At 41.3% G+C, this 15,055-nt stretch overlaps 1 protein-coding gene across 5 annotated transcripts in view; it reads left to right on the forward strand.

Annotated features, from left to right (window-relative positions):
- Positions 1 to 15,055, forward strand: part of UPF2 (UPF2 regulator of nonsense mediated mRNA decay) — a 132,784-nt gene that overhangs the window by 1,034 nt on the left and 116,695 nt on the right. For all 5 annotated transcript variants that reach the window (XM_008268086.4, XM_008268084.4, XM_070055726.1 and 2 more), the window contains exons 2-3: positions 6,952 to 7,310; positions 12,725 to 13,504. In XM_008268086.4, the coding sequence (XP_008266308.1) occupies positions 6,970 to 7,310; positions 12,725 to 13,504 (1,121 nt within the window). In that variant the 5' untranslated portion in view covers positions 6,952 to 6,969. The remainder of the gene's footprint in view (positions 1 to 6,951; positions 7,311 to 12,724; positions 13,505 to 15,055) is intronic.

The following is a 15,055-nucleotide window of genomic DNA, read 5'->3' on the forward strand; positions in this document are numbered from 1 at the left end:
GCGGTGTGGGGCCCGAGCTGAGGTTCGGGACAGAGGTGTGTGTCGGGGACGGGGTCCTGGGCGTCTTGGGATGTGGGCGTGGGTGTGTGGTTTACTTCCTTGTAGTCCCTCGGGCTGGTTGATTCTGCGCTTCGCCCTCACCCCCAGGACTCCAGGTGCTTCCTTGTTAGTACCGTGCAACTAAGGAGGTGATCCCGGGGTGGCATTGGGTCTCCAGCTCGGCGGAGCGGGGGCCCGCTTTCACATTTGGGGGAACACACGGGAGCGACTGGGCCCTCGGCTCCTTGGCTCCTGATAGGATTTGTACCCAAGTGGAGCGATCGCCGACCCTTGTCATGTATCACGGTCTTTTTCGGTTGTTTTTAAAAATCCGACCAATTGGCAAAGAATACCGTGTTTGATGACATGTCTCAAAATTTTGGGTTAGCCGTTTTCTCCAAGGACACCCTTTTAAAGGGGGAGATAATGCCCTTAGAACATTTTGAATAGCAGGAGTATTTTCAGAGCAGTCTAATTGTGATTTCACACACAATCCATATGGTACTTGCAAACGAGTATCTTTAAAAGAGAAACACTCCAATTCTCTGTGCTTTCTCCGTTAGTCCCACTTTTACTAGTCAAGACGTTTTACTTTGTTTTGGAAGTTCAGAGTATATTTTTTAAAAAAAGCAAAATAATACAGCCCAAGTGTCAAGACACTATTTTGGGAGCTAGAAGGTGGTTTTTTAGCATAGGTTCCTTCTCAGGACCATCTGAATGTAACTGTGCTCAGTGAAATAATTTCTAAGCGCTGATATTCCAATTAAAAGATCACTAATTTGTATCTTGATTATTTTAAGTTATTTTGAGAGGAATCTGAAGATTTTACTGGAAAAACTTGGAGGCATTTAGTTTACATGAAATGCTTGAGTAGCAAAGTTTGAATTAAAAAGTCTAGTGCTTTATTATGTAATTTAATGAATGGTTCACTTAACGTGATATGGCTCTGAATCCTGTCATTTGCCATATGTTTTGCTTGCTTTCTTAAATCTTAGGGCCAGTATTTGTAGTAGAAAAGAGTGCTGGCAGTGAGTCCTGGTCCAGTCACTAAACTAGTTGTATAATTTTGGGCAGAAAATACTGCTACCAACCAAGTCAATGTAAAAATAGAGAATTGGGGTAGATAGAATCTAATGGTCTTACCTTTAAAAATCTCTCATCTGATGAACTTGTCAGTGTTCTGTGTCAAAGAGAACCAGTATTTATTGGATGCCTCCCTCATGCTAGCTACTGTGTTAGCATTTGGGAACTCAGAGAAGCAGCCATTTCTCCATTTTGTCCAGTAAATAGACGTAGAAACGAAGTTGCTTGGTATCAGTAACTTCTCGATCCCAGAGTTGGGGTGCAAACTTTTACTGACTTCAAAGACCGCACATGTTGTTTTCACAAGTTGCACGGAATGCTGCCTCCATGTGAACTGTTAGTTTTTTGTAGTTGTTCCCTGAGATCTTGTTCCAGATATGCTCGGAGGGTATGTCTGTAATAGAGTGATGAAGTGATTTAAAGAATATATCAGTACAGGGATGGGCTTTTGGAGCAGGGGCTGCTCACATCCCTATCACAGTGCCTGCTTTGAGCTCTAGCTACTTTGCTTTCCATCCAGCTCCCTGCTGGTGTGCATCCTGGGAGGCAGCAGGTGATGTCTTAAGTACTTGGGCTCCTTCCGACCCACACAGGAGACCTGGATGGAGTTCTGGCCTCCTGGTTTTGGCCTAGCCCAGCCCTGGCTGTTGCACGATTTGAGGAATCAAGAGGATGGAAGATCTCCCTGTCTCTCTGCTTTTCAAATGAAATTAAAGTAAATAAATAAAAATTTTAAAAGTGAAGAGGGAAAAAAGGGCCACCCTCCAGAAAGAATATGTCAGGACTGAGACACTTGAGGGTCTTAATGAGAATCTTTTTTTTTTTTTTTTTTTTTTTTTTTAAAGAAACTGTTTATTTACTTATTTGAAAGGCAGAGTGACAGCCAGACAGATCTTCCATCTCACGTTTCACTTCCTAAATGGCCACCATGGCCAGGGCTGTGGTGAAGGCCAAGCTGAAGTCAGCAGCCAGGTATTCCCTCTGGATCTCCCACCTGGATGGCAGGAATTCAAACACTTGAGCCAGCATCCACCACTTCCCAGGTGCATTAGTAAGGAACTGGATCAGAAGTGAAGCAGCTGGGACTTGAACTTGGCACTCCGGTGTGGGATGTGGGCATCCCATGTGGCTGCTTAACCAGCTGCGCTGTACTACTACCCACTGGAGAATCTCTTTTATGTGCTCTAGAGCAGGATTTGTTTGCTAATTCTACTAGTTTATTTCCTGTAGTAGGTACTTAATATTTATTGCATAAATGCATGTTGCAAATAATTAGAACAGTTTGGGATTCTGTTTAGGTAATACATGAAGATGATGCTGTGTGATTTAGTCAGATACCAGCTGAATTTCTTAATATTTTCAAAGAACTTAAGATTTTATTTTATCTCTGTGAGGCAGTTAAAAATTCTGATGCCATTCTTTTGATCCTCTGAGAACTGTAGTTTGTTGTGATCTTGAGATGTCAGTTAATGATGCTTCATGTTAGAAGATACAAGTTCTATATAAACAGTATTTTCCCCACATACTAATATTTGTTAAAAAAAAAAAAAAAAAGGTGGTGTTACGTTAGATGCTATCTTGGTCTCATACTTTTGGCCAGTATCTGCCAAAAGTTAAAAACATTGCTTAAGGGGCTGGCGCCATGGCTCACTTCGTTAATCCTCTGCCTGCGGCGCCAGCATCCCATATGGGCGCCGGCTCTAGTCCCGTTTGCTCCTCTTCCAGTCCAGCTCTCTGCTGTGGCCCGGGAAGACAGTGGAGGTTGGCCCAAGTGCTTGGGCCCTGCACCCGCATGGGAGACCAGGAGGAAGCACCTGGCTCCTGGCAACTTTGGCCGTAGCAGCCATTTGAGGGGTGAACCAACAGAAGGAAGACCTTTCTGTCTCTCTCTCCCTCTCTCTCACTGTCTAACTCTATCTGTCAAATAAAAAGCATTGACTAAGAACTGCCTAACCATCCTCAAGGACACTCCTTTCTCGAGATTTCGTAGTTCTGTGATTTGTCATTGTATCTATCATTAAGGCTTCCAGCCCACAGCTTGGTGCTCTCAGGGTTCTTGACTTTGCTTAAGACAGTGGGTTCAGATTCCAGCTCTGTCACCAATTGTAGAAGCCTGGGTCAGGTTACCTGGTTAAGTCTCAGCTTCCTCATTTATAAAATAAGGAAAATAATACCAGCCTCATAAAGATTTTAGTATTAGGTTATGTTTGTAGAATGTTTAGTGTGATGCCATTGAAGGGTAGCTATTAGTGGTAGTAAATGAAAACTTAGTTTTTATGGCTATACTTTGAAAGTTTGCTTGTTCTTAGGGCAGATGAATTCATATTAAAGGTGGGTATTTTCCTGAAAATGTCTAAAAATTGGTAACTGTATTTTTAGATAATATAAATGCTGTTACAGTCTTGGAACATAAATGTTATGCTTTTTCATATTTTTAACAGTGATTTGTTTAATAGCCTTTTGTTCTGAGTTCCACCAGTGGGGTTAACTAAAGCCTTTGGGTGTCATTGGCAAGAAAAATAAATAAATGCGTAAACCATGAAATTGGAGGAGAAAAGACTAAAACAGAAAAAGAGGAGAAGGAAGTAAATGAGAGAAGGTATAGAAGGCTACTTGTGTACCTCTCAAAATTACCTTAAATTTTTTTTTTTTTAAGATTTATTTATTTGAAAGTCAGAGTTATACAGAGTGAGAAGGAGAGGCAGAGAGTGAGAGGTCTTCCATCTGCTGGTTTACGTCCCAGTTGGCCGCAGCGGCCAGAGCTGTGCCGATCTGAAGCCAGGAGCTTCTCCTGTGCCTCCCACATGGGTACAGGGGCACAAGGACTTGGGCCACCTTCTGCTTTCCCAGGCCATAGTAGAGAACTGGATTGGAAATGGAGCATCCAGGACTTGAGCCAGCACCCACATGGTATGCTGGCTCTGCAGGTGGCAGCTTTACAGCACCGGGCCCCAACCTTAAGCTCTTCAATTGGCCTAGGTTGTCTTTCTGTGACAATACATTTTTTTAGAGTGTTGAAATAAGCGTTTTGTTTGTAAAATGTTTATTATTGCTCATTGTTTTGTTAACCTTTTTTTTTTTTTTAAAGTTTATATATTTATTTGAAAGTCAGTTACAGAGGGAGAGAGAGAGAGAAAGCTTCCATCTGCTGGTTCACTCCAGAGATGACCACAAAGGCCAGGGCTGGGCCTGGCTGAAACCAGGAGCTTCTTTCAGGTCTGTCACGTGGGTGCAGGAACAAAACACTGCTAACAGGGAGCTGGATCAGAAGTGGAGCAGTCTGAGCACAAACTAACGCCCATACAGAATGCAGGTATTACAGGCAGTGGCTTTACCTGCTACGCCATACACTGGTCCCCTTAACCTAGTTTTTATTGCTATAATTTAAAACCTATTTTTGAGGGGCTAGCATTGTGGTAAAACGGGTAAAGCCGCCAATTGCAATGCCAGCATCCCCTTTGGGCGCCAGTTTGAGACTCAATTGTTCCACTTCTGATCCAGCTCCCTGCTAATGTGCCTGGTAATGTATCCAAAGATGGCTGAAGTCCTTGGGCCCCTGCACCCACATGAGAGACCCAGAAGGTCCTGGCTCCTGGCTTTGGCCTGGCCCAGCCCTGGTCTTTGCAGCCATTTGGGGAGTGAACCAGTGGATGAACGATCTCTGTCTGTTCCTCTCTCTCTGTAACTCTCCCTATCAAATAAATACATCTAAAATAAACAAACCCATTTTTGACAGTGTTTGGAATACTATGTGTATGTTTAGTTTTTTTGTTTGTTTGTTTTTTTGTTTTTTTTGACAGGCAGAGTGGGCAGTGAGAGAGAGACAGAGAAAGGTCTTCCTTTACCATTGGTTCACCCTCCAATGGCCGCTGCGGCCAGCGCATCACGCTGATCCAAAGCCAGGAGCCAGGTGCTTCTCCTGGTCTCCCATGCGGGTGCAGGGCCCAAGGACCTGGGGCATCCTCCACTGCACTCCTGGCCACAGCAGAGAGCTGGACTGGAAGAGGGGCAACCGGGACAGAATCCAGCACCCCAACCGGGACTAGAACCCAGGGTGCCGGTGCCGCAGGTGGAGGATTAGCCTAGTGAGCTGTGGCGCCGGCTGTTTATCTTTTTATAAAAAAAAAAACAAACAAACTAGGAAGTCTAAGTAATTCTATACTTAGGTAGATTTTAATTTTCTTGTATACAACTTTCAGATAATTTAGGAAGTAAAACATCATGTGCTATCCATTAAAAGCTAGTTCTGAGTAGAGAAATCTTTTAGAAAAGAAAAATCCTGAATTTTGCCCCAAAATACAGTTTTTCCCCCAGCAGTTGTGTGTGTGTTTTTTTTTTTTTTTTTTTTTTTTTTTTTACAGGCAGAGTGGACAGTGAGAGAGAGAGACAGAGAGAAAGGTCTTCCTTTGCCGTTGGATCACCCTCCAACGGCTGCCGCGGCCAGCATGCTGCGGCTGGCGCACCGCGCTGATCCGATGGCAGGAGCCAGGTACTTATCCTGGTCTCCCATGGGGTGCAGGGCCCAAGGACTTGGGCCATCCTCCACTGCACTTCCTGGCCACAGCAGAGAGCTGGCCTGGAAGAGGGGCAACCGGGACAGAATCCGGCGCCCCTTCCGGGACTAGAACCCGGTGTGCCGGCGCTGCAAGGCGGAGGGTTAGCCTAGTGAACCTTGGCGCCGACCTCCCCCAGCAGTTTTATTTCCAGTTAACCATGTGGAGCCTGTACTGTACTTGTGCTATCCTGTAAAACTTTCTTCCATGGTGTCAGTATTGTGCATCTGCACTCTTCTGTATGGTAGCCACTAGTCGTATGTGGAGTTGCGCACATCAATAGTGACTGAAGAACAGAATTTTTAATTGTATTTAAATTAATTTACATTTAAGTAGTTACTAGTGCAGTGGTTTTCTGCTGGTGATAGTTCTGACCCCAAGGGACGCTTGGCAAAGTCTGAAGTCATATTTGCTTGTTAAACCTAAGGAAATACTATTTGCATCTACTAAATGTAAGGCAAAGATGCTGTGAACTTCCTGCAGCACATAGGTTATCCACCAGCCCCCAAAACAGAATGTCAGTAGTGTTGGGATGGTGGCTACTGTACTGGTATTTTTAAATTTTTTAAAAAATTTTATTTTATACAAATTTCATGTATTTCATAACTGTACTGGTATTTAAACAGATTTTATAGCTACCATTATGTTTGTTATTTTTGACTAATACTAATGAAGAGTTTAAAGTGCTAGTCTAAATTGAGATAGTTAACAAACAGGTTTTATATTAGAAAGTTTGGTAATAAGGTTAGAGTAATGAAGTTAAATTTGTGAGTCTGCTGTTCTTTGATCTGTTGATTTATAGGAGGAAAAAAATTATGCTTTTTTCTCCAGCTTAAATACTTCTATTGAATATTGTATGAAATAGTGAGCTAGGATCTTTTGATGGTTGTAAAAATGCCACAGTTAAAACTAGTTCAAAATGTTCTCAGATGCGTACTGAAGTATTAACAATTAAATGAAGTATTGCTGTGGAGTTGATAATGAATGGTTGAATGTAGGTGATGGGTGTGTGAAAGCTTCTTAGATTGTACTCCCTGCTTTTATGCTTCAGTTTTTCCTTAGTAAAAAGGAAAAAATGTAAGCATCAACATAGCTAATAATGATGGAACATGGACTGTTACCAATAAATTATTTTCTTACAGAGATTATATTCATTTCATACGTATTTAATCTCTGAATATCAACAAGTTGAATTAGTATATTTTGCTTAAAAATAGTATCATATCACTAAAAGTCATTGCATGTACACAGTACTGATATTCTGTTACAATTACAGATTGTCCTGGGTCACATAATGCCAGCTGAGCGTAAAAAGCCAGCAAGTATGGAAGAAAAAGAATCTCTACTAAACAACAGTGAGAAAGACTGCAGTGAAAGGCGGCCAGTGAGCAGCAAGGAGAAACCAAAAGATGATCTCAAGCTCACTGCCAAGAAGGAGGTCAGTAAGGTCCCTGAAGACAAAAAGAAGAAGCTGGAAGAAGATAAGAGAAAAAAGGAAGATAAGGAACGCAAGAAAAAAGAAGAAGAAAAGGTAAAGGCAGAGGAAGAAGAAAAAAAGAAACATGAAGAAGAAGAGAGAAAAAAGCAAGAAGAGCAGGCAAAACGACAGCAAGAAGAAGAAGCTGCCCAGTTGAAGTAAGAAAATTTGTTTTAATTATCCATATGAAGGAATGGAAAGATTGGAATATTTATGGGAAAAATGATTATGTGGGAGTAACACTTTGAGAGTTGGGAGTACCTTAATTTATTTGTTCTATGAATTTCACTGACTAGAGGCATCTTTAAGGTGCTTTAATTATTTAAATTATGTAATAGTAATAATCTTTAACAAATAGTTTTTGAGGTCTGGGGCAATCTCAGTTATTTTTGTTTAAATTTTTTTTGTATGCTAAGAGTCTTATTTTTTTAAGTAGAAAATCTTGTAGTTCTTAGTGGCTGCTATTTGTTGCAAAGTGTTACTTGTTAGGTGCCTACCAGGTACTGTAGAAAATAATGTATTAGGATATATCCTTCAAAGTCCTAATGAAATAAGGTTTATGAGCCTCATTTCACAGATTTATAAAATGAAGCTTAAAGAGGCTAAGCAAGTTGCCTGAGGTTATAGTAAACAGTGGAGCTACTGGGATTTAACCTAGGTTTGTCCGACTTTGAAGTCTTTGTCCTGGACCAGTGTTGTAGAGCGTGAAGGTTAGTCTTGTGTTGCCCGCATCCCATATTGGAACACCTTCTTCCAATCCAGCTTCTGTACCTGGGCCTCTATCAACCGTATGGAAGACCAGGGTAGAGTTACTGGATTCTGGCTTCAGCCTGACCCAGAACTAGCCATTTTGGTCATTTGGGGAGTGAAGCAGCAGATGTAAGATTGCTTGCTCACTCTCTGTCTGTCTCACCCCTCTATCTGTGGCACTCTACCTTTAAAATATACAAGTGAGTAAATATTGGGTTGGTGGGGGGGACACTTTGTTCTTACAGTTCCACATTGCTTTCCATTCTTACCTTTATCCATATGTATTTTAAACCTTGCAAAAACCGAGGTAGTCCTCATAAGAAGTCATCAGGATGTGGCAAAGACAAGTTGTTGCGTAACATGAGCTTTTATTCTTCAAATTCACGGGGGCTTCAGAAAGGTCATTTAAAAATGAAATTAAAGATAATACACATTGTCCACGAACTTTTGCAGGCCTTTTGCATGTAATTTAAAAGGCTATTTGAAAACATTTTTTTTTTTTTTAAGTTTTATTTACTTGAGAGGCATAGTTACAGATAGAGAGGAAGAGACAGAGAGAGAGGTCTTCCATCTGTCAGTTCACTCTGCAAATACTGCTCCAGAGCCAGGAGCTTCTTGTGGGTCTCTCACGTGGGTGCAGGGGCCCAAGCACTTGGGCCATATTCTACTGCTTTCCCTGTTAAATGTAAATGTTAGCAGGGAGCTGGATTGCAAGTGGAACAGCCGGGACTCAAACCGGCACCCATTTGGGATGCCAGCGCCGCAGGCAGAGGCTTAACCTACTACGCCAAAGTGCCAGCCCCCAAGATAACAATTCTTCATAATAAGGTATTGCGTCATAGGGTAATTGGCAAGTATTCTTTATTAGTGGTGTACAGAATAATGGTGTTTGAAATACTGTTATCTTAGAGTCAGTGAAATACACATATGCATATATGTGTCCCCAGCAGACATGGTTTTTTAATCTCCAAAACAGTCACTTCTTACAAAGTTCACCTTTAGTATTTATTAAAAAAAAAAAAAATACTTGAAATAAAGAGGAGAGAGTGCTGATGAGCTCTTAACCAGTGGTTTGCTTCCTAAATGACCACAGTAGCTCAGAGTGGTCCAGGCCAAAGCCCCAAGCTGGAAACTCAATCCAGATCTCCCACACTGGGTGGCAGGAACTCAGACACTTGAGCTATCACTGCTGTCTCCCAGGGTCTGCATTAACAGGAAGCTGAAATCAGGAGCTGGAACCAGAGTCGGTTCAAACTCAGGTATTCAATATAGGGTGCAGGCATCTTAACTACTATGCCAAGTGCCTGGCCCAAGTATTTCTCCTTCTCTCTCTCTCTCCCTTTTACTTATTTATTTATTTTTAAGATTTATTTATTCGAAAGAGTGACAGAAGGAAAAGCAGAGACAGAGAGAGATCTTCCATCTACTGGGTCACTCCCAAATGGCTGCAATGGCTAGGGCTGGGCCAGGCTGAAGCCAGGGGCTGGCAGTTCCATATGGGTATCACTTGGGCTATCATCTGCTGCCTTTCCAGGTGCATTAGCAGATAGTTGGGTTGGAAGCAGAGTGACCAGGACTGGAACAACTGGCATTCTAATAGTGAATGCTGGTGTCGCAAGTGGCACTTTAATCGGCTGTACCACAATGTCAGCCCTCTTGCTTATTTTACTTTCATAATGATACACTCTCTTTCTTTTTCTTTTTTTTTTTTTTTTTATTTGACAGAGTTAGACAGTGAGAGAGAAAGACAGAGAGAAAGGTCTTCCTTCATTTGGTTCACCCCCCAGATGGCCGCTATGGCCAGAGCCGTGCCGATCCGAAGCCAGGAGCCAGATGCTTCCTCCTGGTCTCCCACGCTGGTGCAGGGCCAAAGCACTTGGACCATCCTCCACTGCCTTCCCGGGCCACAGCAGAGAGCTGGACTGGAAGAGGAGCAACCAGGACTAGAACCTGACACTCATATGGGATGCTGGCGCTGCAGGCAGAAGATTAACCAAGTGCGCCACGGCGCCAGCCCCATATACTCACTTTCGCAGTAACTTTTGCTCCCTCTTCTCCCATCAAAAGAGGTTTAAAAAAAATATATAAATTAATAATCAAAATCCCAACTTTCTAATTGGGAAAATTTCAAATATATTTGAAAAGTGGATGATATAAAGAAGCAGCCCCCAACCTAACATCAAAATTACTTTTTCAGCCTGGAATATTTTAAAGCATATTATTTCTCTCATAAGACTGAATTATATATCTAAAAGTTAAATATAAGTGACGATTGTTTAATGCATACATATAACTTGTTATAGTTTCTTAAAATGTTCTTTCACTGCTACCCTGTTGTCTATGTGGCGGGAAGACTTCAAGAGTTACTCAGATATCCATGTACCCTGGGGTAGATGCAACCTTTTAACATATTGTAGGTTTTGGTGGAAAATCATAAAGAAAAGAGTAACTCAGGGGTGATTATCTCAGAAAGATAAACACTTTACTTTTTATTTTTCAAGAAATGTATATTTTTAAAATGTTATTTATTTATTTGCAAGGGAAAGAAACAGAGCTCCTATCTACTGGTTTGCTCCCCAAATGCTTGTAACAGCTAGGGATGGGCTAGGCTGAAGCTGAGAGCTGGGAATGCATATCAGATCTCCCATGTGGATGTTAGGTATTCAACGACTTGAGCCATCAACTGCTGCCTCCCAGCATTAACAGGAAGCTGGAGTTGGGAGTGGAGCCAGGACTTGAACCTAAGCACTCTAAGAAGGGATGCTAGTGTCCCAACTGGTAGCTAACTGCCAGTCACCTGCCCCATAGATGTAAATATTTTTTTTCAGGATTTAGATTTTATTTATTTGGAAGGCAGACAGAGAGTGGGAGAGACAGAAAGAGAAAGATCTTCTAATCTTCTGGTTTACTGCACCAGCTGGCACCAAGCCAGGCTGAAGCCAGGAGCCAGGATCATCTTCTGGGTCTCCTATGTGGGTAGCAGGGGCCCAAGGACTTGGTGGGAAGTGGAGCAGCTGAGGCTTAAACTTGTGCTGCAATGGGCTGCTGGCATCACAGGTGGGGCTTTACCCACTGTACCATGACACCAACCACCAGAGATGTATATTTTAAAGTTACATGTTCCAGTGTCTTAGAATTCTTGAACTCAGATTGTCCATCTGTCACTGCCCCTCCCCCAAGTTATTTTACTACTTCTGCATTTTTTTAAAGATTTTTTAATGTATTTATTTGAGAGGTATAGTTATAGACAGTGAGAGGGAGAGACAGAGAAAGGTCTTCTGTCTGTTGATTCACTCCCCAAATGGCTGCAATGGCTGGAGCTCCACCGATCTGAAGCCAGGAGCCAGGTGCTTCTTTCCTGTCTCCCATGTGCATGCAGGGACCCAAGGACTTGGGCCATCTTCTACTGCTTTCCCAGGCCACAGCAGAGAGCTGGACTGAAAGAGGAGCAGCCGGGACTAGAACCGGTGCCCATATGAGATGCCGGCGCTGCAGACAGAGGATTAACCTACTGCACCACAGCACCAGCCCCACTACTTCTACAATTTGAAGTTGTTGCATAAGTCCCTGTTTTTAAGCTATTCCTCCAGAATAAGCTGTTTAATTGCATTTTATTAAAAATTTTTATCTGATAGTTTTCTGGTTTCTTTCCAAATTTTCTAAATCATAGTTGGATTTTTTTTTTTAAGGTTTATTTATTTACTTGAGAGGCAGAGTTACAGAGAGAAAAGAAAGGTCTTCCATCCTCTAGTTCACTCCCCAAATGGCTGCAACAGCTGGCGTTGGGCCAATCAGGGGCCAGGAGCTTCTTCTGGGTCTCCCATGTGGATGCAAGGGAACAGGCACTTGGGCTATCTGCTGCTGCTTTCCAAGGCCATCAACAGGGAGCTGGCTCAGAAGTGGAGCAGTAAGGACTCCAAATGGTGCCCATATGGGATGCCGGGGCTGCAGGTGTATGCTTAACTTACTATGCCACAATTCCAGCCCTGATGGTTGAGTTTTTAAGACCCAAACATAGCAAGGTACTTTGTCACGGTTTGGTTAATGCTGAGTAGAGAAAATAACATACACCATTTCAAAACCTTTTTTTTAAAATAATTTTTATTTATTTGAAAAGCAGAGCGACAGAGAGGGACACACATATACAGAGCACTTCATCTGTTGGTTCACTCCCTCAGATGACTGCAACAGCCAAGTCTGGGTCAGGCTGAAACCAGGAGCCTGGAACTCCATGCTGGTACTTTTCCTATGCAGTTCCCCAAGTACTTGGACCATTCTCCTCTGCCTTCCCAGGCACATTAGCAAGAAGTTGAATGGCAAGTGAAGTAGCCAGGGCACAAACTGGCACTCCAGTAAAGGATGCTGGTGTCAGAAACTGCAGTTTAGCCTGTTGTGCTACAATTTTCCAGCCCTTCAAAAACATTTCAGTGCATTCTTTTATAGTGGTTATTCTTTAACAAAGTATTCTTTTTAGACTTTTTTTTTTTTTTTGCTATTTGCCCAATGCTTTTATTTGTCTTATGTTTAATAGTCTTCCAAAGGATATTTTATCTTTTCTGTGTTTACCATTGTGTGTTTTATTCATTGAAGGTGCCATTTGGCAGAATGATTTTTAATTTTAATCTAATTATTTAAATTCTCTACCACATTTGGTATTATCAGTATACTGGACTCTCATTATCCTATGTCATTAATTAAATGTCTTTTAAGCGTAGGGAAAAGGTATTTTGCATTTTTTGTTACTCTTGAGTTCTGATAACGAGATGATTATTTTCTCTGGATTTATCAGTGATGCTTTCAAATATTTTTGTTTCTTATATAGAGAAAAAGAAGAATCCCTTCAGCTTCATCAGGAAGCTTGGGAACGACATCAGTTAAGAAAGGAACTTCGTAGCAAAAACCAAAATGCTCCAGACAACCGACCAGAGGAAAACTTCTTTAGCCGCCTAGACTCAAGTTTGAAGAAAAACACTGCTTTTGTCAAGAAACTAAAAACTATTACAGAACAACAGAGAGACTCCTTGTCCCATGATTTTAATGGCCTGAATTTAAGCAAATACATTGCAGAAGCTGTAGCTTCTATTGTGGAAGCAAAGTTAAAAATCTCTGATGTGAACTGTGCTGTGCACCTTTGCTCTCTCTTTCACCAGCGCTATGCTGACTTTGCCCCATCTCTTCTTCAGGTCTGGAAAAAACATTTTGAAGCAAGGAAAGAGGAAAAAACTCCTAACATTACCAAATTAAGAACTGATTTGCGTTTCATTGCGGAATTGACAATAGTTGGGATTTTCACGGACAAGGAGGGTCTTTCCTTAATATATGAACAGCTAAAAAATATTATTAATGCTGATCGGGAATCTCATACTCATGTTTCCGTGGTGATTAGTTTCTGTCGACATTGTGGAGATGATATTGCTGGACTCGTACCAAGGAAAGTAAAGAGTGCTGCAGAAAAGTTTAATTTGAGTTTTCCTCCTAGTGAGATCATTAGTCCAGAGAAACAACAGCCTTTCCAGAATCTTTTAAAAGAGTACTTTACGTCTTTGACCAAACACCTGAAAAGGGACCACAGGGAGCTCCAGAATACTGAGAGACAAAACAGGTGATTTTCAAATGTTTCTCAGAATTGAGAATTTATTTTGGAGCTCATTCTTAAAAATGTTTAAAGTCTTCATGCCACTGAAAGAACTTATGGAAAAAGGGCTCCTTACAGGTGATTTCTTAACATTCCAGGAAAATTTTAAATTTTAATACTTTAATTACTCATGTTTAAATGTGAGTCTGCAATAGATTTTTTTTCCCTAATTTTTCAAAGAAATCTGGTAAATATTTGGAGATTTTTGTTTTGTGGATATTTTCATGATTTTAAAATCTCGATATTAAGATTTTCTTTTACTGTTACTTTAACTTAGCTATTACTGTTTGTTTGTTTGTTTCAAATATTCTTCCTCTATAACAGGTTTTCTTCAATTGTTTTGTATATTGATGTTGCTGTTGATTCTTGTTCGTTTTGAGAAAATGAGTTATTATTCATTGTTGGTTTTGGGTAAGAATTTTGGGAAATAGTGTACAAATTAACTGAAAACACTTCTTGAATGCAACTGCAGAGAGTATAAGAGTCTTCCTAGGGGGTATCCATTTAAAATTCCAGAGGAGTAATTGATTGTGTCTGATTACTGGTATAAAGATCCAGTTTAGGGGCCAACTTTGGTAAAAGATACTGTAGATTGCTCTATAGTATAGGTACCTGGGAAGGATCAACAAGCTAGATTCTGATATAGCTGCAGGACACTAAGTCAGCTTTTGTGGAGGATGGGTTTGGAGGACGGCTGAGGTGGTGCAGAAAGGAGATATCAAGAATGACATTTAGCCGAGTACTTCACAACTGTTTAAATTATATAGTTGAGAATCTGAAATTAATGTTGGTCAGAAATTATTCCCAGAAGTCCACAGTAGGGGAGGACTGGTTTTAGTGGGAGAGCATTGGAAGATGATTTGCTTAATCAGAAGGGTAGAGAGTCATATATTATATGCCAGTTGTGCAGTTAATACTAGGTCAAGGTAGGTGCAGAGACTGGAGCTAAACTGGTGGCTGATGGTTACTCAGAGATTAGAGTTTCAGATGGCAATGGTGCTATTGATGATTCTTTTAAAAAATGAGAAAAAAAATTGTCATGCTTATTTTGTGCTTTAGAAATCACAGGTGCTTGTTTTAAACTTTGAAAGGCAAACTCAAAATGTATTTGTATAGTCAGTAATGGGTTAAAAGAAATATAGTGATCCATTATTAATAATTCTCTTATTTATGGCTTCTTAATTATTTTTAAAACAAATTTATTTATTTGAAAGATTTACAGAGAGAGATGGAGAGAGAGATTTTCCATCTGCTGCTTCACTCCCCAAATGTCCAAAATGGCCTTCGCTGGGCCAGGACAAAGCCAGGAGCCAGGAGCTTCATTCTGGTGTCCCATGTGAGTGCAGTGGGCCAGGCACTTGGGTCACTTCTGCTGCTTTCCCAGGCACATTAACAGGAAGCTGGATCAGAAGTAGAGCAGCTAGGACTTGAACTGGTTAACTTATGAGCTTCTGGCATCAAAGATGGTGGCTTAACCCACTGTGCCACAATGCTGGCACTCTTAATCATGATTCACAT

This window comes from Oryctolagus cuniculus, chromosome 13 (genome assembly GCF_964237555.1).
Source record: "Oryctolagus cuniculus chromosome 13, mOryCun1.1, whole genome shotgun sequence".
NCBI classification, from domain to species: domain Eukaryota; kingdom Metazoa; phylum Chordata; class Mammalia; order Lagomorpha; family Leporidae; genus Oryctolagus; species Oryctolagus cuniculus.